The sequence below is a fragment of the Narcine bancroftii genome, chromosome 7, assembly GCF_036971445.1.
Source record: "Narcine bancroftii isolate sNarBan1 chromosome 7, sNarBan1.hap1, whole genome shotgun sequence".
Classification (NCBI taxonomy): Eukaryota; Metazoa; Chordata; class Chondrichthyes; order Torpediniformes; family Narcinidae; genus Narcine; species Narcine bancroftii.
In genome coordinates, this window is record NC_091475.1 from 202,069,099 (window position 1) to 202,092,415 (window position 23,317).

Sequence of the window (23,317 nt, forward strand, 5' to 3'; positions counted from 1 at the left end):
GAAGTGAAAAAATGCAGCAGTACCATTGTCTAGCCCAAGCTAGTGTACACGAGTCAATGCCAACTCCACAAGGCAATATTTTAAAATGCTAATGGTACTCATTACAATCCAGGTTGCTTTTGAAATGCAACATACCGAGAGCAAAATTTTAAACTATGAACTTGCGCTGCATTTTTTAAAAAAATATTAAGAGCAGATAACCAGAAGGAGAACTTCTGCCAATATTAAAATGCCTTTGATAGTTAATATTGATCACAGTTCAGCACCAACTAGATGGGCTAAATGGCCGGTTTCTGCACTGTAGTGTTCTGTGGTTCAATTTAACAGTGCTACAGAATGAAATTTTGCTTAGACAGAGAAGGTGAGAGCAATGAAACAAACCAAGCGGCTCTGAACAATAAATGATTGCACCTATTGTGAAACTTCACAAGTTATTTTCCAGAATTTCAAATTTGGTTTAATTGCTGTTAAACAAGAAATTACTACACATCCGATTGACAGACTGTACACACAAGGGACGAGACAATACACAACATTACACGAGGTCAGTGGCCAAAAGTTATCAGGTGAAAACTTGCAATTGTTCACTCCCTAATAATTAAACAAGACAAAAATAGAGCATGTTGAAAGTTTATTTCATAACCTTTCTATATGAAGCAGTCTCCTTTATCAGAGCTACATCTTTCTCCAACTTTCAGCTTTTAGCCCTTCTTGTACTGTGCAATCTCACAAGGTTTGTGAATGTGTTATTTCCAATAATGTTGACTGCAACAATGGCTGATACAAAAAACAACATGGCAGCAGTATTACAGGAATGTCAAATTATTGCTTGTTTCACTTTTTCCAGGAATTACATATGCAATGTTGGAATTAACTTTTGGTGCAACAAACACTTCCTTGTCTGATGGATGAAAACAAATACATCCTATCAGTGTCGGCTCTTAAATAAAAATTTTAAATCTATACATTTGGTCATCCAATATATATATATATAATTTTTTATATATACACCACATCACATCATATATTCATTCCAAAAAAATAAAATTATTTATTTTAAATCAAAAACAAGTTGATTACCCTTTAGTTCACTTCTTTCACAAATGGACAAATTATTTCCTGAACAGAAAACACAACAACTGCAGATGTTGGAATCTTTCTGACGGGCTCAAGCCCGAAATGTCGGTTGTGCGTTTTTACCTTTGCTATACAAAGGACACTGCTTGACCTGCTGAGTTTCTCCAACTTCGTGCTGCAGTGTCTGCAGATTTTCGTATTTTATCTCTTGATCAAATATGTCCCTCCTGTAAGCTGCTGGAGAAACGCAGCGAGTTAGGCAGCATCCATGGGTACGGTACGAAAGGTTTCAACATTTCACATCGAGACCAGAATTTTTTTTTTTTTTTAAAGGCATGATATAAAGGGAAAAAACAAGCTGGGGCAGACCCAAGATGATCAGGTCTTGGACAGAAGGTGTGAGGGGCAGAGGGACAGGTAGAAGCGAGGGTGGGAGGCAGAGAAAAGTAGAAGAGCAGGTAAAGAGATAGAAACAGTGGATCCAGATGGAGGACTTCCTCTGCCTCTCCACTCTCGCACCTTCTTTCCAATACCCTATCATCTCCTGGTCTCTCCCCAGCTTCTTTACCCCTTCAAATACGTAATATCCTTTTCCACTCAGGAATGCTACCTGATTTGCTAAGTTCTTTCAGCAGTTCTCATTGTCTGATCTGTCCTTGCCACGAGTCCAGTCTCACTCCTACTCATCATCTGCCACCACCTCAGGATCGACCCGAGTATTCTCGTAAAGAAAGAGGAGCTGATCAACTCCAGTTGGAGCCAGCTGGTTTCGCTTGGTGTTCACCAGATTGCCTGCCGCAGTGAACAGGCGGTCGGATGGGATGCTGGTGGCAGGAATACACCAGTATTTCCGCACCACTTTACTGAGGATGGGAAATAAAGCCACTCGGTCAGACCACCAGGCGAGCGGATCTTCGCACAGTTCCAGAAGTTTCTGGGATTTGTAGTTGTTCAGTTCTTCCATGACCTGGGAGCGCCATCCATCTTGGTCTTCGTCCCGGCTTCCCGCCTGCCCAAAAATTTCCGCCAGCATGAAACTGATGCTCCCACTGCTGTAGGGTTTCAGTGGTGCTGAGCGTTTTTTTAATGGTGGCTCTTCAAAGGCAAAGCTCCCCTCTCCTCCGGCAAAGCTGTCCTTGTCCTTCTCCAAGAGACTGGTGGCTTCCTCCATGATCTTATTCTCAACCTGCTTTTGCTGGACAATGGACAGGAATGGGACTTTCTTGTACCTTGGATCAAGAAAAGTCGCCGAGTGGAGGAAAAGCTCCAGATCTGGGGATAACTGATACGCTTCAGACAACTCTTTGCCAATCGTCTCCTTCACTGCACTGAGTAAGTGAGAGTCCGAATCGCTATCTTTCAAGGCCGAGTTCAAAAGGACATGAAGGAGAGGTTTTACCATACTAATGATTGGATACTTCAATCTGCTCATCATCTCAGTGGCTTGCTGGAAGGGCTGCAGCAACTCCACCAACCCTTCAATGGAGTTCCACTCAATGGATTCTGGCATCAAATGATAGTTGATGCTGTCCTCAAATAGTGTGGCTGCAATTGCAGTCTGCTGTTCCTTCAGGCGCTGCAGCATACAAAGGGTGTTTCCCCAAGTGCTGCAATCATTTATCAGCTGATTCTGTATTAAACACTGCTGGTTCTGTTTCTCGCTTAAGGTGTAGGCCGCCCTTGGAGTCAGTTTGAAGTACTCAACCAGCTTACTACATTTCAGAAGAAGGGTACCAAGTTTCGGAAGCTGGAGAGCCCGCTTTATCCCTTGATTGATTGCGTGGCCAAAACATGGCATATGCACTGGGAGATTTAGCAAGGAGCAGGCATTCGCCACACTTTCACATTCACTGCTGGTTGTGGCACCCAACACATTTTTGCTGATTCCCCATTCTCTGAAGGACTCCACAAGGGCATGAGCCAAGTTCTCCGTTGTGTACTCATCTGCCACCTCGAAGGTGGTGAGACATTTGGAGGTGAATTTCAGTGTGTTCGAGTTGCTGCTTGTACCACCCAAGAAGTGGGCGGTCAAAGACAAGTAGCATCGGTTTTGAGCCTGTGCCATCCACAGATCTGCAGTAATGCCACACCACGATGCCAGAGCCAACTCCTTTTCTACAGCAGTGCGAATGACATGGTAGCGTTCAGGGATAGCTTTGCTCGTGAAATACTTCCTGCCAGGGAGCTCAAACCTCGGGTCAGCCATTTTCAGGAGTTTTTTGAAGGTCGGCTCCTCCACCACGGAGACAGGATAAAGTCCTTCACATATGAAGCTGGCGACCACAGAGGTCAGTTCCTGGTGCCGTTTACTGTCTTGACTATAACAAGCTTTCCAGGTGGTATCTTGCATGTTCAAATGCGAACCTTCAGACTCCGGCTTCAAGAAATAAGAGGCAAATGGCTCCTTCGGCTGTTCAGTGTTGCTCTTGACAACTTGATGGAATTCATTGGGATGATTTTTTTCAAGGTGATAAGCAAGGTTGGAGGTGTTTCCAGAATAAGCAATTTGAGCTCGGCAAATTCTGCAGTAGATTTTCTTCCACTGCAGTATGCATCCTTCAGCATCTGTGTCAAATCCAAAATACTTCCAGACTTTACTTTTCGCCCTCGGGTGACAAACTAGTTTTAGGTGTGAGGTGGAGCCTTCGGAGGTCTTGTGTTCCATGGCTCCTAGACACAATTCTATACATGGAACTTTCCTCCATTTAACATCAGCCTGCCAAAGGGGAGGAAAAAAAAGATAATTAGTGTTTCATTCACTTTTTTTAAACTAATACATCATTTCAAGAATATGGAGGCCAAAGCTTGCATGTTAATAACCTACCTGATTACTTCCTAAGCAATAAAGAAACGAGAACAGAAAGCGAAGGCAGGACAACGTAAAAGAATGACTCATGAGCTGATGAGCTGGCAAGCAGATTGGATCTGCCCAGAGGGCATGCCGACTGATAGATTAAAACATGGTTACGCTTCACAACCTGAAATGTTGAACTTGGTCGGGTTTTTCCACTGGTCACATTCCAGCAGTTACCATCCCTGAGCACTGTGATGTGCCTCAACTGTCACCAGGAATTTCACTCAAACTTGCAAATTTACATATGCAAAGGAGGTTTTGCCATCCAGCTACTCAAAACAATGTATTCACAACCTTCATAACCATATAACAAATACAGCATGGAAACAGGCCAACTTAGCCCTTCTAGTCCATGCCAAACACTTTCTCCCACCTAACCCCACTGACCTACACTCAACCCGTAACCCTCCATTCCTTTCCCGTCCATAAACATATCCAACTCCTCCTTAAATGGTAATATCGAGCCTGCCTCCGCCACTTCATCTGGAAGCTCGTTCTATATACCCACCATATGTACAACCTTGCAAACAATTCCATTTGCAATGTATTGAACAGGCATCGTTCCCATCCACTTGAAAGTCTACCAGCCTCATGTGAAAATATCAGTAATCGGAACTTTAAAGGATGCACTTGTTTTTATTTTTATATAAATATATTCATTTATTTATTTATACACACACAAATACACACACATGCACACACACACGTTGGATCCACATATATAAGCCAAATCCAAGCAATGTAATTTTCACAGGAATATTCACAGCATCAGACTCCTCAACAACAAACTCAATCATGGACTTATTTAATAACTCTTATTTTTCCACTTTACTGATTTTTTTCCTGTCTCTGATTTGCAGTTTGTTTACATTTCTTTATGTGTTTGCATGTGTACATTGTAAATTTTGCTGTTCATTTCCTTTTGTGAAAGTGGTGAATCCTAATAACGGACCTATACACAATAGTGTGGCACCACAAAGTGCTGAGCAATGTGCCCCAAAAAGCGGTACAGAAGCCTCACCTGCGCCTTCTCCCTCACGCTCTTTCTCTCCTCTACATTAGGGAGTCTGGAGGCAGACTGGGAGATCATTTAATTGAGCACCTTCGCTCTGCCTGCTGCAACAGCAATGACCTCCCACTGGCCAACCGCTTCAATTCCATACCTCAATGACACACTGACTTGTCAGTCCATGGCCTCACGGCCTAGTTGAGACCAACAACAAATTGGAGGGACAACATCACAGCAGACACCAACCAGATGGCATCAACATCGACTCCTCCAATTTCCATTAGTACCTCCCCTACTCTATTTTCTTGTTTCCCAGATCCCTACTCCCATCCCTTCTCCTATCAGAGTTCTTTCTTTGCCCCTCTTTCCCCATCACTTCTCAGCTTCTTTGTCTTCTCATTCCCTCACCTGTATTCACCTATTTGAGAACATAAAACATTGCAGCACAGACCGTTGAGCCCATAATGTTGTACCGACCTATGTAAACCTATTTCACAGCGATCTAATTTTTCCCTACCTCACACCCATAACCTTTTATTTTTCTTACATCCATGTGCCTATCCAAGAATCTTTTGAACGTCCCCATCTCCACCACCAATGCATTCCAGGCACTCACCTCTGACATCTCCCCAAAATTCCTCCACTCACCTTGAACCCATGTCCTCTGGTATTTGGTACATGTTTGCAAATCCCTTCACACACAACCCCCCACCCCCCCCAACTTTTTAAATTCAGGAATCTGACTGACTTTCAACATGACCTGCTGGATTTCTCCAGCACTTTTGAGCACTGGGCAGGGTTTTAAGGTGAGTACAGGTATGCGCCGCTTAATGGCCATGATGCATTCTGTGAAATTGGGCATTATGCATGTCAATGTTGTGTGAACACTATACTTAGTGAAGCTATATGGGAGACTGTAGTGTACCTGTAAACTTTTTAGTTGCAAGTAGGGTTCAATGTGGGGACCGACACAGGACTGTTGGGGGGAGAGCAGAGCAGTCAGATCAGTGTGGGGACTGACATGGGCTGTGGGGAGAGACAGGGACAGTGGGATCAGTCTGGGTATACAGTATACAATTTCCTATAGCTAGTGACTGTTTTTTCTAAATTGCTGTGGACTTGCTAGTGGTAACCAAATAATTATGGGACCATAGATGTACATGTGGTCGGACATTGCCTAAACTGACATTAAGTGGTGCATCCCTCAATAGGAAATTTGTTGGGAAAGGTGAAGGTTTGATTTCAGGAACATACTGCCAAAGGAAATGGAATTGAAATCAGATATATTTAATAAGCATTTAGCCATGCACTTAAATTTGCAAGACATAAAAGGATTAAGACCTAATATAAACAAATGGAATTAGTGTAGGTGGGAAACTCTATGACAAGACCAGAGCTGCCTTTCAATTTTCTGTCTGGGCATCTTCCAACCAGATGGCTTTAACAATGACTTCTCCCATATCAACCCCCTCCCCCCATCTTCTGCCCCCTGTCTCCTTTCCTCTACTTCTCTCTCTTCCCTTTTTCCTTTATCTCCTTTCACATAGCCATAATCAATTCTCACCTTTCTTCTCATCATATCCAGTTAACACCCATTGTCTGTTGGTCTGGATACCTCCTCCTCCCATTCTTCCCTTTTCCCTCCCCAGTCTTTTGGCTTACACAGAAACTTCAGAATTATTCCGGAAAAAAAATTAGCACACTTAGCTCCAGTGTATCCTGGTGCAGTCGTTTACACAGGGGCACTGTTACACAGCCTTCCTGTGTTGCAGAGTTTGTCAGAGAGGGAACATCGTATTCATTAGGCCTGTGGTCATTATACACTGCAGCCACTCGTAAAAATGCGTAGAGGTCCCAGTGGAAAAATTACAGGATAGAATTTACATAATAAATTCCCCCGACATTTTTACACTCCCACCAAAGCTGTGTAAAAGAGCCTTCTAATTCAGATGCCTGCCTGTTCTTTGTGTATACCTTGAAGAAGGGCTCACACCTGAAATGCCAGTTATACATCTTTACCTCCTAAGGACTCTGCGAAGCCAACCGAGTTCCTCCAGCATTTGTGTTTTTACTACCATCACAGTATCTGCAGACTTTCGTGTTTCACAATTTTACTGAACTGCTAACACACCCCTGAGCAAACCAGGAAGGGGGGGTGGAGGGGGGAGAAAAAAAGCCAAGGTCACAGAGTTAGAAACAAAGTCTGAAAATTTTGATTGATGACAAACTGGCTAAAGTGCATTCCATGACAGGGTAGGCCAGCATTCACTAACTGAGACACGATGATTACTCAGGTGAGCAAGTTGTCGAAAGGCAGATAACACGGGACCAACTGGTAAATTCAGTACCTACAGTTAAAATGGAGAGAATAACAAAACAGTGATGATTGAAGAAAAATTCTTCGCAATCCATGGTAACAATAAAAGTATGTGTCTCTGTACTACAGAATTCCTTTTCTGCATTAAGCATAATTCTTACAATCTTGTTTGCAACTCGTGAATGTTAATGTGACTTCTTAATGCAGTTAACAAATTGATGGAGCAGAAATATAATTTGTCATGTCAATAATAACTGTTCACACGTCATTTAACCTCATATTAGTTGCGAGAATGTAGTTCAGATTATTGCAGCACTGACCTTTGAGCAACGTACAAAATTAGCTTAGTGCCATTGGTCTTGAAAGAAAAGGCAAATACTTGAACTGCAAGAATTCATTGCAAAGCGGTGTTATTTTTTAAAATCTTCTCCATGGATTGTCACCTTGCTGTATTGGAGAAGCTTGTGTGGTCCTGTGATCCCGAGAGTGGATGCCTTCTGGAGCTATGATCCTGGTAGGGTCAATCATGGTGGTGAGATCGAAGGTGAGGTCCCTGACAAAGAACAATCCAACCAAGTCCTCAACAGTGGGACAGTGGATGACATTACTCTGAACTCAATGGCTGTGAAGACGGATGAAGGCTGCAACAAATCCATCAGCTCCAATCGCTGTGTTTTTCATGCCATTGGAATTAGTTGGTTGATTTGTGAAGTATCGTGTGCTTATTGGAATGCAACATCAAGTACATGTTAAACAAATATATGCACAGGTGTCTTTGTTCGGTGGATCAACGGATCAAAGGCCATCATCCTCAACAACAAGGGATAGCCGTGATGATTTAAAAATGCAATTCACAAGCTCTCTTTCACATTGAGATCATCCGGAGCCACAGAGAAAAGACCATCATTTAATTTAAATTTATAAATTTTACATTTAGACATACAGCACAGTAACAGGACATTTCGGCCCATGAGCCCAATTTACACCCAATTGATCAACACCCGTGGCATGTTTCGATCGATGGGAGGAAACCAGAGCGTCCGGAGGAAACCCATGTGGACACAGGAAAAACATACAAACTCCTAACACACAGTGCTGGATTCAAATCCTGATCCCAAGCTCTGAAACAGTTTTGCGCTAATCATGATGCCCTGAAGCAAACTATTCATCTTTCATCAAAAAAAATCTTCATCACAAGGTGATCAGCAAAATAACACATGGAGCAAAGAAACAAAATACACAGCCTCACTGTCCAGAACCCTCCATTTTCTTGGATTCACGTGCCCACCTTTTAAATATTCCCATTGTACCAGCTTCCACCACTACACGTGGCAATGGTTTCTAAGCACCCACTACTCTCTGGGTAAAAAAAAATACATTATCTCTGACATCTCCCCTAAATTTTTCTCCATTCACCTTAAACAGATATTCTCTGGTCTGAGTCAGTACTGCCTTGGGAAAACGTGTTGGCTCTCCACCTTTTCTGTGCTTCTAGGCACCTCTATTAAGTCATTTCTAATCCTACATCACTCCAAAGAGAAATGTCCTAGCTCAATCAACCTTTCCTCAAAAGACACGTTATCCAATCCACGTTACATCCTGGTAAATCTCCTCTGCACCTTTTCTTAAGTTTGCACATCCGACCTGTAATGAGGCAACCAGAATTGAACACAGTGCTCCAAGTTAGTGCACTATAAGTATGGCGAACTCCAAGTGTGAAACTTTGTTTTTCAGGCTTAACATCATTTATCATGAATAAAATGTGAGAGTTCTATGTTCCTATATTTTGCTAGCCAGCATCAGAATGAGAGAATTTATGCACAAAACTGGCAAAACACGAAAGTGTAAAAACACAATGCTGGAGAAACTAAACAGGTCAAACGGTGTACTTTATATAGCAAATATAAAGATACATAACCAACCTTTTGGCCTTGATATGAGAAAAACCGTCAGCAGGCACCCAAACAAAATGATGGGGGAAGTGGCAAGGGAAGGAGCACAGTCTCAGAGGCAGGAGGTAAAAGGTGGATAAGGGAGGGAGGGCCCACCAGCAAGCAGGGAAAGGAGGGAAGACTGTGAATAGAGAGGGAATGGGGTGAGAGCTGGATTAAGGGAAAGGAAAGGGAGTGATAACAGAGAGTAGGTTGGCAAAAATCAGAGAAGTCGATGATAATGCCATCCAGTTGGAGAGTGCCCAGATTGAAAATTAAATGTTGTTCCTCCAATTTACAGGTGGTCTTGGTGGGACAGTACAAGGCCACGGACAGACATGTCAGCAAGGGAGTGGGGCGCAGAATTGAAGTGGTTGGCTAAAGGGAGATCCCTGTCACTGATGTGGACAGAATGAAGGTGCTCAGGGAGGCAGTCTCCCAGTCTACTTCCGGACTCTATGATGTAGAGCAGGCCACACACACACACAGCAGGAGCACCAGATACAGTAGATAACTCCCACTGATACAAAAGTCAAGTGTTGCTTCACTTGAAAGGACCGAATATTGGTGAGGAAGGAGGTGTGGCTGCAAGTGGTCACGGGGAAGGTGCCACTTGTTGGGAAGGGATGAGTGGATGTGGGGGGGAGTCACGGAGGGAACTTACTCTGGAAGGCAGAGAGGTGAGGTTAGGCAAAGGTATGTCTGGTGGTGGGATTATGAAATACTATTTCAAGCCAAAGCAATCCACTTCAATAATGTTTGCAAAGATTTCTACAGAGTGACCCCATCTGGCAAAATTGTTGACTGTACATTTCTACCCAGACACTCTGCTTGATCTGTCGAGTTTCTCCAGCAATACTTTAGCCCTTTTTTCCACTGGCATCCCAGCTAATTAGCCGTGCAGTGTCCTGGGAATAGGAAGCCGTTGCGCTGTTTCCACTGAGCCACCTTGAACTGGGACACTGACCGTTTTCCCGCTGAACACGCTCATCCCTGGGGATCTGAGAGTCTACCATCGAATGGAACAGAATGGATGGACGTTATCCTTTTTCCACTGGTTTAATCAGCACGTCAGCGTCAGTTGATGCCGGGGATACGAGTAGGGGTCTAGGCCATCAATCCCCGGCGTGATTTGATGTCATTTGACACCAGTGTGCTGATTGTTTTCCTTTTCCGCTGGATCAGAAAATTCCTTGTTAATTCCTTTGACAAGGTGCCAGTGGAAAAGGGGCTTTTGACTGTAATCCACATCTCTTCCTTCAGATTCATTATCCAAACTTGCATTTTTGCACCCCTTAAAATTTTCCCCATACTTTCCCAAGGAAAAATAAAGTGTTGCACTTGTGTATTGTCAACCCATTAATTACAGGCATTTAGCTTCTTCATGGGTATGATGAATAAGCAACTGTTGTTCACCATTCAACAGCAAATTTAAATCAAGACGCTAATTGCTCATTACTTGTACAAGTTAGAACACAATAGCACTTGCTCTCTGCATGCCAATAATTTCCTCTACATTTTGAAGGCAGAAGCAAACAAAATAATGAGAGTAGGGAATTCCTTGAACCAAACTCAGCTGGTGTACTTTACATAGCAAAGTTAAAGATGCATCACCAACACTGTGGGCTTGAGGTCTCCATCAAGGTATAAACTGCATGGTATATGATAACATATAGACCTTGAGGAAGGGCCCAAGCCTGAAACATCGGTTATGTGCCTTTATCTTTGTTATATAGAGTACCTAATAGATTAGCGTATACAGAGCCGTTGTCATACCCACACTCCTGTTCGGCTCCGAATCATGGGTCCTCTACCGGCATCACCTACGGCTCCTAGAATGCTTCCACCAGCGTTGTCTCCACTCCATCCTCAACATTCATTGGAGCGACTTCATCTCCAACATCGAAGTACTCGAGATGGCAGAGGCCGACAGCATCGAATCTACGCTGCTGAAGATCAAACTGTGCTGGGTAGGTCACGTCTCCAGAATGGAGGACCATCGCCTTCCCAAGATTGTATTCTATGACGAGCTCTCCACTGGCCACCGTGACAGAGGTGCACCAAAGAAGAGGTACAAGGACTGCCTAAAGAAATCTCTTGGTGCCTGCCACATTGACCACCGCCAGTGAGCTGATATCGCCTCCAACCGTGCATCTTGGCGCCTCACAGTTCGGCGGGCAGCAACCTCCTTTGAAGAAGACCGCAGAGCCCACCTCACTGACAAAAGACAAAGGAGGAAAAAACCAACACCCAACCCCAACCCACCAATTTTCCCTTGCAACCGCGTCTGCCTGTCCCGCATCGGACTTGTCAGCCACAAACGAGCCTGCAGCTGACGTGGACATTTACCCCTCCATAAATCTTCGTCCGCGAAGCCAAGCCAAAAAAAAAGATAGAGTACACAGTTTGACCTACTGAGTTTCTCCAGCTTTGTGTTTTTACTTCAACTATGGTGTCTGCAAACTTTCATGTTTTAATTCCTTGAGCCAGCTTGTCAATTGATAATGATCACAGCTGATTTTCTACCTCAATACCATATTCCCATTATCCCTGCATTCCTCTTAATGCCCTTTACAGAAACCAAACAAGTTCTTAAATGTATGCCGCAAAGTTGCTTCTGCCATCTTATTTGGTTGTTAATTCCACTCAGTCTCAAATACATTACCTCCTATGCTTAATTTTTTTTAAAAATTTAGACACAAGAGGCGGTGGCATTGCTGGTGCCGGTACATTTTGAAGGGTGGGAAGAAATTAGAGCTCCCAGAGAAAACCAATGCAGGCAGGGGAGACAGCGCCAGATTCGAAACCCAGTTGCTGGCACTGTAACAGCGCTGTGCTAACCACTATGCCAACCTAAAACTGTGCACACAGTTAACCTGACCAATTTGTTGGAAGTTACCCATCCATCATGGTGATGAGCAGTCTACCTCACTACAATCCTGTGGTGTTGGATAGGGAGTTCCAAGACTTGGGCCAAATAACATTAAAAAGAACAGAGACTGATTGCCAATCAGGAGTTGCTGGTGTTCCATGGACCTTGTGCTGCCTGGTGCTGGAGGCTACAAATTTCTGGGGTGCTATTAATGAACTCCAATTTCCCAACATGACTTCCACTGAGCTTAGTATTTTCATAAAAGGGGCAGAGGACTGACGACGTCGTGGCTGATGCAAGGACAGGATTGGCTAATGCATGTTTCAATGTTTAGATCTTTGAAAAGGGATAGATAGGAAGGAAAGGGGGGGGGGGGGGGTGGAAGATTGATAATCAGAGATATTACACCTATTGAAAGGGAAGACATTGTGGAAAGATCATTTGTGCATCAATGTGGGAGGAAGTCAGAAATAGGAAGAGAGGATCAGTAGTAGGAGAATTCTTGTAGACTTAGGATTTATGAGCATTTAAAGAAGCATAATCTTCTCAGGGCTAGTTTTTGCTTTTTGAGGGATAGGTCATGATCCACAAGTGTAAATAAGTTTTTGAAGGAGATGACAAAAGAAAGTAATGAAGGCAAGGTAGTGGATAAGGTATGAATTTTAGTGAGGTGCCTAACCAGGGCCCCATGATAGGCTCATTCACAAAGTCATGAGGCATGGCGTCTATAGAATGTTGGCTACTTGGCTTCAGAATTGGCTTGCCTACAAAAGGTAGTAGATGGAACATATTCTGCCAAGAAGTTGCGTATAGTGGGATTCTGCAGGAATCTATCTGCTTTGGGACTCTGCAATTTTTAATAATGACCTGGCTGAAGAAGGAGGGTGTGTCAGTAAGTTTTAAGATGACACGAAAGATGGAGGTGTTATAGAAGGTTGATGTAGGTTACAGCAAGATACAGATAGGATACAGAGTTGGGTGGAGAAGTGGCAGGTAGTTCAATCCAAATAAGTGTGAAGTAATAAACTTTGGAAAGTCAAAATTGAAAGTAGAGTATATGGTCAATGACAGTATGGAGAAACAGGGAAATCTTTTGGTCCTAGTCTATAGATCCCTCATGGTTACCACGTAAGCTGATAGGGTAGTTAAGAAGGCTTATAGTATGCTGGCCTATATTAGGTTAGGGATTGAGTTCAAGAGCAGTGAGCCAATGAGGCAACTATCTAAAACTCAGGTTTATTGAATATGTTGTCTGGATTGGAAAACCTATGAAGTAAGGCTAACAGAGGTAGGGCTTTTCTCTTTGGAGGAATGAACAATGTGAGATAACTTCATAGAGGTATACAAGTTTATGAGGGACATAGACAGAGTGGAAAGACAGCACATTTTTCCACAGGGCAACAATAGTAAATATCAGAGATCATCTGTTTAAGGTGAATGTAAGGGACACGTCAGAGGCAAGTTTTTTTAAAAAGTAGTGGGTGTCTGGAATTCATTGCCCGAGTTATGGTGGAGGCTGATCCAATAAAGGCATTTGGATAGCCACATGGATGTGAAAAAAATGGAAGATTATGGGTAGGAGATAGGAAAGGATTAAATTGTTGGGGAATAGGTTTATATTGGTTGGGTCAACATCATGGGCCAAAGGGCCTGTATTTATGCTGCAATGTTCTAGGAGGTGGGTTGAGCAGAGGTCAAACCAAAAAATGACAATCCAGTTTAACTTAGCATTATTAGGAGGCCAATTAACACATAACACATGCCATTTAAATACTTAAGTTAACTGAAGCAATTGATGCACTGTGTGAAATTAGAAATGCATTCAACAGCTCAGATGAGAATTAACATGTATGGAAGGATGGGGAAAGGACACAGCAAGGGGAAGAAAAATCAAAAATTTGTCAAAGGGGCTAAGAAGAGAAAGGTTAATTCGATCAATTGGAGCATCAAAGGATTTAGAATTCAAAATAAAAACACAATATTGGAAAAACTCAGCAAGTCAGTGTACTTTATATTGCAAAGATATAGAACCAAAAATAGGCTTGAGCCCTTCATCAAGGTATCAAAGAAGTTAGAATCATAGTTTTACAACATAGGAGCAGGCCCTTTGGCCCAACTTGTCCCTCCCAACCAAGATGTCAAACCAAACTAGTCTCATTTGCTTGTGTTCTGCCCATATTTCTCTAAACTATCCCATCCATATATCTCTCCAAATGTCTCTGAAACATTACACTTCATCTGGTAGGTTGTTCCATCTACCCTGTGCATAAAAGGTGCCCTGGAGGTCCCTTTGATATCTTTCCTATCTCATCTATGCCCTTTAGTTTTTTACTCCTCTACTCTGGGGGGGGGGGGGGGGGGGGAGGGGGGAGCCAACAACCATTTACCTTGTATGTGTCCCTCAATCAGTTCATAAAGGCCTACAGGTCCCTCCTACAATCCAGGGAGAAAAGTCCCAGCCTGTCCAGCCTCTAATTATAAATCAAGCCCACCAGTCCTGATGACCTTCTAGTGAATCTTTTCAACACGCTTTCCAGATTAATAATTCAAATTGACAAGGATTCAATGAGCTGTATTGCATCCTTCTGTGTTACTATTCTATGATGAAAGATTAAATCGTCTAGGATTGTATTCGCTCGACTTCAGAAGAATGAGAGGAGATCTTATAGAAACATATAGGATTATGAAGGGTATGGATAGGATAGATGTAGGAAGGTTTTTTGAGCTGGCCGGGGAAACTAAAACCAGAGGACACAGTCTCAAGATTTGGGGGAGTAGATTTAGGACAGAGATGAGGAAAAATAGTTTTTCCCAAAGAGTAGTGAATGTTTGGAATTCTCTAACCAGGGAAGTGGTTGAGGCTGCCTCATTAAACATATTTAAAATTCGGTGAGATCAATTTTTACATGATAGAAGAATTAGGGGATATGGGGAGAAGGCAGGTAGGAGGAGTTAGGTCATAAATTAGATCAGCCATGATCGTATTGAATGGCGGAGCAGGCTCGATGGGCCATTTTTGGCCTACTCCTGTTCTTACTTCCTATGCTCCTATGTAACTGTCACCAAGGAATTCTGAACAGAATAGCTAAACTGGTGCAGGTACTATTACTTTCTCATTGTCTGAAAGAGATTTAAAGGAAACAAAAGTTTAAATGTATTACTTTCCGGTCTCCAAAGCCAATGACCTAAATCTGGCTTAACCTACATCGAATTACTACAAAAAGCTTGTTTTGACTGTGACAAATGAAAGGAGATCCTACATAATGGCCATGCAAAAATTCATAGAGGACACGATACAAGGTTGTTATATGTTATTTAATAACAGTACACTGACTCCCATCAGAACATTGTACAAAATGCACTCAGAGGCTTTCCTCAAAGTTTTTTTTGTTATCCCTCAAAAAAATTCTGAAAAGCAGCTAGTTTATCACTTTATACTTGTCGCATACACAAATCATTTTTTGTTTTTAATTACCGGTAACGTTAGATGTCAGTAGGTGGCTTATATTGTCTAATCAGCTCGAACCTGTGATAGCCAGTCTTGGCATCACAATTCAGTTTCTGAAAAATTCCTCACACCCCTCTCTCTGATGTATGATCAATAAAATTCCTGAGTAAGTAACCCTAACCCAACACCCAACCCACCAATTTTCCCCTGCAACCGCTGCAACCGTGTCTGCCTGTCCCGCATCGGACTTGTCAGCCACAATCGACCCTGCAGCTGACGTGGACATTTACCCCCTCCATATATCTTCGTCCGCGAAGCCAAGCCAAAGAAGAGATGGCAATAGAAATGATGAAATAGGTCACAAGAACTGGATTCTAAAAATGTCTGAATTAGAAGCCTGCATATTTTTCCCTTATTGGTCAATTTTCAAAATGGTACGGTAATATCACAAAGCACCAAATTAGGAGAAATATTGTATTTCCCTGGCCCACAAACCGTACAATTTTAATATTGTATAATAAAGATTGAAATTATATTAAAAAGTAAAAATGAGAAACCAGTAGCAAAATTTGAACAGAAGAAGAGTACCTTGAGGTAAATCACACACATTCGCTTGACGTCCTGTTTTGCGGAAACTGCCAAAATGTTTGGCCTGGAAGTCAGCCTGAAGAAAACTGAGGTCCTCCATCAGCCAGCTCCCCACCATGACTACCAGCCTCCCCACATCTCCATTGGGCACACAAAACTCCAGCCCCCCCACATCTCCATCGGGCACACAAAACTCAAAACGGTCAACCAGTTTACCTATCTCGGCTGCACCATTTCATCGGATGCAAGGATCGACAACGAGATAGACAACAGACTTGCCAAGGTAAATAGCTCCTTTGGAAGACTACACAAAAAAGTCTGGAAAAACAACCAACTGAAAAACCTCACAAAGATTAGCGTATACATAGCCGTTGTCATACCCACACTCCTGTTCGGCTCCGAATCATGGGTCCTCTACCGGCATCACCTACGGCTCCTAGAACGCTTCCACCAGCGTTGTCTCCGCTCCATCCTCAACATTCATTGGAGCAACTTCATCCCTAACATCGAAGTACTCGAGATGGCAGAGGCCGACAGCATCGAATCCACACTGCTGAAGATCCAACTGCGCTGGGTAGGTCACGTCTCCAGAATGGAGGACCATCGCCTTCCCAAGATTGTGTTCTATGACGAGCTCTCCACTGGCCACCGAGACAGAGATGCACCAAAGAAGAGGTACAAGGACTGCCTAAAGAAATCTCTTGTGGCCTGCCACATTGACCACCGCCAGTGGGCTGATATCGCCTCAAACCGTGCATCTTTGCGCCTCACAGTTCGGCGGGCAGCAACCTCCTTTGAAGAAGACCGCAGAGCCCACCTCACTGACAAAAGACAAAGGAGGAAAAACCCAACACCCAACCCCAACCCACCAATTTTCCCTTGCAACCGCTGCAACCGCATCTGCCTGTCCCACATCGGACTTGTCAGCCACAAACGAGCCTGCAGCTGACGTGCACTTTTACCCCTCCATAAATCTTCGTCCGCGAAGCCAAGAACACACAAAGCCAAAAACTCACAAAGAACTCACAAAGAACTCACAAAGAACTCACAAAGAACTCACAAAGAACTCACAAAGAACTCACAAAGAACTCACAAAGAACTCACAAAGAACTCACAAAGAACTCACAAAGAACTCACAAAGAACTCACAAAGAACTCACAAAGAACTCACAAAGAACTCACAAAGAACTCACAAAGAACTCACAAAGAACTCACAAAGAACTCACAAAGAACTCACAAAGAACTCACAAAGAACTCACAAAGAACTCACAAAGAACTCACAAAGAACTCACAAAGAACTCACAAAGAACTCACAAAGAACTCACAAAGAACTCACAAAGAACTCACAAAGAACTCACAAAGAACTCACAAAGAACTCACAAAGAACTCACAAAGAACTCACAAAGAACTCACAAAGAACTCACAAAGAACTCACAAAGAACTCACAAAGAACTCACAAAGAACTCACAAAGAACTCACAAAGAACTCACAAAGAACTCACAAAGAACTCACAAAGTGCAAAGGAGAGAGTGTTCATATAAGCTTGATTCCAACCAATGACTACTTCAGATGAAGTGGGTCCTGAAAGAACATGACATCATTCAAACTTGGGAGTGACAAATGTGTATTTGCATCAAAGAAATAACAAGCAAAAAAAAAAAATCCTGAAAAACCAACATTTCTACCATCTCACCTTGATATCCAATGGCAAGACTTGTACCAAAATCCCCATCATCTTCAAAACACCACTGAATACCTGACAAGACAAGCCTTGTAAACACAAGGAGTCACAAAATCTACTGAAAAAGGGTCTCTGACTACTTACAGATAATTAGGACTGATACTTAATAAAGGAGCAACAAACCAACCTCTAGTGTAAAACAAAGTAAAAAATCAATGCTGGAAAAACTCAGCAGGCCTAGTGAACCACAGGTGATTTAGAAAGTGTATGGGTTTAGTTCAAAAGATTGGCATTTATCTAGTTATTCAGAGGCTGGTAGAAATAAACATTTAGGGGCATTGAGGATCAGAATATACAAGGTTAAAATAGATAAATATTATTTGTCTCTTTTTTGGCTTGGCTTCGCGGACGAAGATTTATGGAGGGGGTAAAAAGTCCACGTCAGCTGCAGGCTCGTTTGTGGCTGACCAGTCCGATGCGGGACAGGCAGACACGATTGCAGCGGTTGCAAGGGAAAATTGGTTGGTTGGGGTTGGGTGTTGGGTTTTTCCTCCTTTGCCTTTTGTCAGTGAGGTGGGCTCTGCGGTCTTCTTCAAAGGAGGCTGCTGCCCGCCAAACTGTGAGGCGCCAAGATGCACGGTTTGAGGCGTTATCAGCCCACTGGCGGTGGTCAATGTGGCAGGCACCAAGAGATTTCTTTAGGCAGTCCTTGTACCTTTTCTTTGGTGCACCTCTGTCACGGTGGCCAGTGGAGAGCTCGCCATATAATACGATCTTGGGAAGGCGATGGTCCTCCATTCTGGAGACGTGACCCATCCAGCGCAGCTGGATCTTCAGCAGCGTGGACTCGATGCTGTCGACCTCTGCCATCTCGAGTACCTCGACGTTAGGGGTGTGAGCGCTCCAATGGATGTTGAGGATGGAGCGGAGACAACGCTGGTGGAAGCGTTCTAGGAGCCGTAGGTGGTGCCGGTAGAGGACCCATGATTCGGAGCCGAACAGGAGTGTGGGTATGACAACGGCTCTGTATACGCTTATCTTTGTGAGGTTTTTCAGTTGGTTGTTTTTCCAGACTCTTTTGTGTAGTCTTCCAAAGGCGCTATTTGCCTTGGCGAGTCTGTTGTCTATCTCATTATTATTTATTTACGCATTATTATTTACGCATGGACTAATTACACTGGACAACAAAGATTTTGCTTACTGAACAATTTTGGGTGTACTTCATGAGGAGCAAGAAAATAGTCTTAAAATTTTCCTATGATATACTGTTTTTTGATATAACTTTTTTTTTGTGATTTCCTGTCATATTTTAAGTCCCCTGGTGTATTGCCCACCAAGCAAGCTATTTGGTCAGTCCAAGAATGCCTGCACACAGTGCAGGTGCTATGCAAATGTTGTCTTAACCTGGGCATGCTTAGTCAGGATAGATGCAGACAGGCGATAAACGCAGCTCACATATACAGATGCTGTGCATTACACAGATCATAGATTGGACACATGTTTATGCATGTTCTTCAGGCAATAGCAGAGTGAGTGTACTTTAACAATATCATTTATTATCTTTAGAAAGATTCAATACAGCAGAAACGTCTTGTCAATGTCACAAAGCTGTGATACATGGTTATGTTTGTGGCGAGTATACGCTCAAGGCTCAGAGACGCAGCATGACTGCACTTATTAAGAAAGCCTATGAACTCAACTTCGGTTATAAAATTGGTGGCCAAGATAAACCCTGGCCTTCTTACATTTATAGTGCAACTTGTGCAGTCAACCTGAGGGCATGGCTCAGTATCATCTGATGTGTTTAAACACATTAAATTCAATTAAAAAAACTAATGTAATGTTTATCCAACTTCCTACGTAATGCAACAAAACTGAAATTATATTTTTGTTCAGCTTGAAGTTGTCCATCATAGTCCCCATTTATTTTCAGGAAGAAAACCTTTTGAAAAAAAATTGTTGTCCAGTGTTCAGTCCAAGATGATATCTCTTGTTCTGCATGTCAAAATAGTCAAACAATGATTTATTAACCTATACAAGGAGCATAGGCTCAACATTACTCACAAGAAAGTTACCAAACTCTGATGTCGAATGCAAGACCCAAGTGTCTCCAGGAGACACTTGGGTCACACAGCAACCTTTGGAAGTAAGCAGTAACCAACATCAAGTAGGGACCAAAAACAGTAGGTGTCTGAATAAAAGATGGGGGGGAGGGGGTGGGAAAGAGGGGACAGGAGAGGTCTTTCCTCCCATTTCTCCTCCCTATCTTTTTTTTCCAGCATCTGCCTGTTTTGACTCATAGCTTAATGAAGGGCTCAGGCCCAAAATGTGGGTTATCTTTTCCTTCCAATGGATGCTGCGTGATCTGCTGAGTTTGCCCAGCAGCCTTGGGCAATGCGCTCCATGCTATTTTGTTGCTTTCCCATTGCTGTTATTTGCCTGGTTTTTCTTTACAGTAGGAAGCACATACATCGTACAAATATTTATGATCTCAGTTACGATTGATCTGTTCTCTCCAGTCCACAACATCTATTCAAAACTATCCACACATTAATCAAGATGAATGCAATAACTGGACCACTGGACTTCACATAATTCTCCTCCAATAAGCAAATCAATTTTCTGATGACAACCACCATTATCCTTCTTTAATGAAGACGTTTAGATTGATTGGTAAACAATTTTGTCCACAAGACAGAAGAATGGTCTATTTTATTAAGAGTCTGATATGTGAAAGTTTGGTGTGTGGGAGGTGGAGTGGGAAGCAGAAGTTGGGGTGGTGAAAAACAGGAGTAGAGAATATGTAATTGATGGCGAAGGTGAAAGTGGTGATGGGGGGGGAAAATGGCTTCATACAGCTTCAACATGCTACGGATTGGGAGTGAGGGGGGCTGGGAGGGAGGAGGGGGGATGAAAGTGCTGGGGAAAAGCTGGGCCGAGGAGAAATATGGATCTGGGTTCCTCAAGAGGGCAGAAGTTGGCGCCAGGGGGGGTGGGGGGGGAGCCAGGGGGGGGTGGGGGGGGAGCCAGGGGGGGTGGGGGGGGAGCCAGGAGGGGTGGGGGGGGAGCCAGGGGGGGTGGGGGGGGAGCCAGGGGGGGTGGGGGGGGAGCCAGGGGGGGTGGGGGGGGAGCCAGGGGGGGTGGGGGGGGAGCCAGGGGGGGTGGGGGGGGAGCCAGGGGGGGTGGGGGGGGAGCCAGGGGGGGTGGGGGGGGAGCCAGGGGGGGTGGGGGGGGAGCCAGGGGGGGTGGGGGGGGAGCCAGGGGGGGTGGGGGGGGAAGCCAGGGGGGGTGGGGGGGGAGCCAGGGGGGGTGGGGGGGGAGCCAGGGGGGGTGGGGGGGGAGCCAGGGGGGGTGGGGGGGGGAGCCAGGGGGGGTGGGGGGGGGAGCCAGGGGGGGTGGGGGGGGGAGCCAGGGGGGGTGGGGGGGGGAGCCAGGGGGGGTGGGGGGGGGAGCCAGGGGGGGTGGGGGGGGGAGCCAGGGGGGGTGGGGGGGGGAGCCAGGGGGGGTGGGGGGGGGAGCCAGGGGGGGTGGGGGGGGGAGCCAGGGGGGGGTGGGGGGGGGAGCCAGGGGGGGTGGGGGGGGGAGCCAGGGGGGGTGGGGGGGGGAGCCAGGGGGGGTGGGGGGGGAGCCAGGGGGGGTGGGGGGGGAGCCAGGGGGGGTGGGGGGGGAGCCAGGGGGGGTGGGGGGGGAGCCAGGGGGGGGTGGGGGGGGAGCCAGGGGGGGTGGGGGGGGAGCCAGGGGGGGTGGGGGGGGAGCCAGGGGGGGGTGGGGGGGGAGCCAGGGGGGGTGGGGGGGGAGCCAGGGGGGTGGGGGGGAGAGAGGGGGTGGGGGAGAGAGGGGGTGGGGGGAGAGAGGGGGTGGGGGAGAGAGGGGGTGGGGGAGAGAGGGGGTGGGGGGGGGTTGGGAGATCCGAGGCGAATGGTGCCCCCCGCCCCCCCGCCCGATTCTAACCTGGCAGCGAGAAGCAGCGACCCAGCAGCTGGGCGACGAGCGCCTTCACCCCCACCGCGTAGGTCCAGAGGCAGGCGGCCAGCGGCGACATGCCAGGCAGTGCCCAACGTCTTCCGTCCCCCGCGTCGGGGCCGCGACTCCTGCCCCCGCACTTTGGTTCCGGGTACAAACGGTCCCACCTGCTCCTCTGCTCCCTGCGCTGCCCTTTCAACATGTTCTGGGACCATGGAGGCATTGCAAACGTGTGCTGCTTGATGTATTATTGGTATTGATGATACAGCATCTTTTAGGGGATGCATTTGTACAAAACTTCCAAATGAACTATTTTTAAAAAATGCAAATAAAACACACAGAAGTGCTGAAAGGAACAAGCTTTAAAATATGTGCCAGTCTGTCGAGAATCGTAGAACATTAAGGCCCAGAAACTGGCCCCTCTGGTCTGTGCCGAACCACCTGCCTGCCTCATCCCACTGACCACCCAGTCCAAAGCCCTCCAGCCTTCTCCCAAGATTCAAATTTCAATTTATTGTCATTGCAAATGACAAGGAAACGGCCCAATGACAGTTTCTCTCCAGCAAAATATTTCAGTCACAACTGGGTCGAGAGCGGCGGCTCTCGACCTTCCCTTCCCAACTCACCTCCCACCTTCAGCCATCCCTTACTAATCACGGAGCACCGATGGCCTCGGGCGTACCACTGCCCTAAAATAATCACCAAGCAATTGAGATTGTGGAGGGTCACGTGACCTCCTTCATCTGGAACCTGGTGGGAATGTGGATTGTGGAGGGACCCGTGACCACTCTGTCCGGAACCTAGTTGGATGGCACATCACCTGCCAATCAAGGTTGGACTCTGTCCACCCATTAGTTCACACCTGACCATTCGCCCCTTTAATCACCTAGTGATTACAAGGGCTGGACCTTCCAGCCTACATTACTATAAAGTCCACCACGTGCAGAAGCTTTTCCTCTTTATTCCGGTCCTGAGACAAACCCTGCTCCACTCCAGGTTGTGAACTGTGAACAATGCTGGAGGAGTGATTGGTAAGGTGTGCACTACACAGGGAACGGGACTGTAAGATAGCTTTGGAGCCTTGCCCATGTTAGACAAGTAAGCCCTGGTCGTTATAAGTCTACATAGTTGATAGTATTGGTAGGGTTAAGTTCGATGTGACTGGGTTGTGCTGTTTTGTATGACTGTGAGCAGTTGTTAGTACAGTACAGTATATTCCCCATATTCAAAAAAACTTGGGACCGAATGGCTAATAAAACAAAACTGAAAAGAAAACAAAAGCCGCACAATCACATCAGCCATCACCAGTCCCTAACACCTCCCCACAACCGCCACCTATCTCTGACATCCCCCACCACCGTTGCCAATCCCCGACACCACCCCACCAAGGTCCCCGGTCCTACCCGGAAGGCTGCTCTCCTTGATGACACCAGAACAGTGGAGAATCAAGTACAGTGGAGGGTAAAGGAGAAATGGAGAGAGGGGAGGGAGCTACCTGAAACGAGGACAATCGACATTCTAATTTGTCCCCGAGGCCTGCCTGACCCATTGACTTCCTCTAGTCGCTCACTGATGTCT

At 45.3% G+C, this 23,317-nt stretch overlaps 2 protein-coding genes across 6 annotated transcripts in view; both read right to left on the reverse strand.

Annotated features, from left to right (window-relative positions):
• Positions 1–23,314, reverse strand: part of dhrsx (dehydrogenase/reductase (SDR family) X-linked) — a 228,790-nt gene extending 205,476 nt beyond the window's left edge. For 2 of the 4 annotated variants that reach the window (XM_069892021.1, XM_069892018.1), the window contains exons 1-2: positions 21,728–21,977; positions 17,608–17,676 (exon numbers count right to left, since the gene is read on the reverse strand). In XM_069892021.1, coding sequence (XP_069748122.1) covers positions 17,608–17,676; positions 21,728–21,962 — 304 coding nt within the window. In that variant the 5' untranslated portion in view covers positions 21,963–21,977. Of the gene's footprint in view, positions 1–17,607; positions 17,677–21,727; positions 21,978–23,234 lie in introns of those variants that run through there. The other 2 variants (XM_069892022.1, XM_069892019.1) reach the window with 2 other exon arrangements.
• Positions 615–23,317, reverse strand: LOC138739619 (E3 SUMO-protein ligase ZBED1-like). 2 transcript variants are annotated; one of them, XM_069892016.1, is made up of 2 exons: positions 23,235–23,317; positions 615–3,793 (listed from the first exon to the last, which is right to left on the reverse strand). In XM_069892016.1, the coding sequence occupies exons 1-2, from the start codon at positions 23,286–23,288 to the stop codon at positions 1,757–1,759; spliced, it is 2,091 nt and encodes a 696-aa protein (XP_069748117.1). In that variant the 5' UTR covers positions 23,289–23,317; the 3' UTR covers positions 615–1,756. The 2 variants fall into 2 exon arrangements, with proteins under 2 accessions (XP_069748117.1, XP_069748118.1); XM_069892017.1 differs by lacking the exon at positions 23,235–23,317 and adding an exon at positions 21,728–21,814.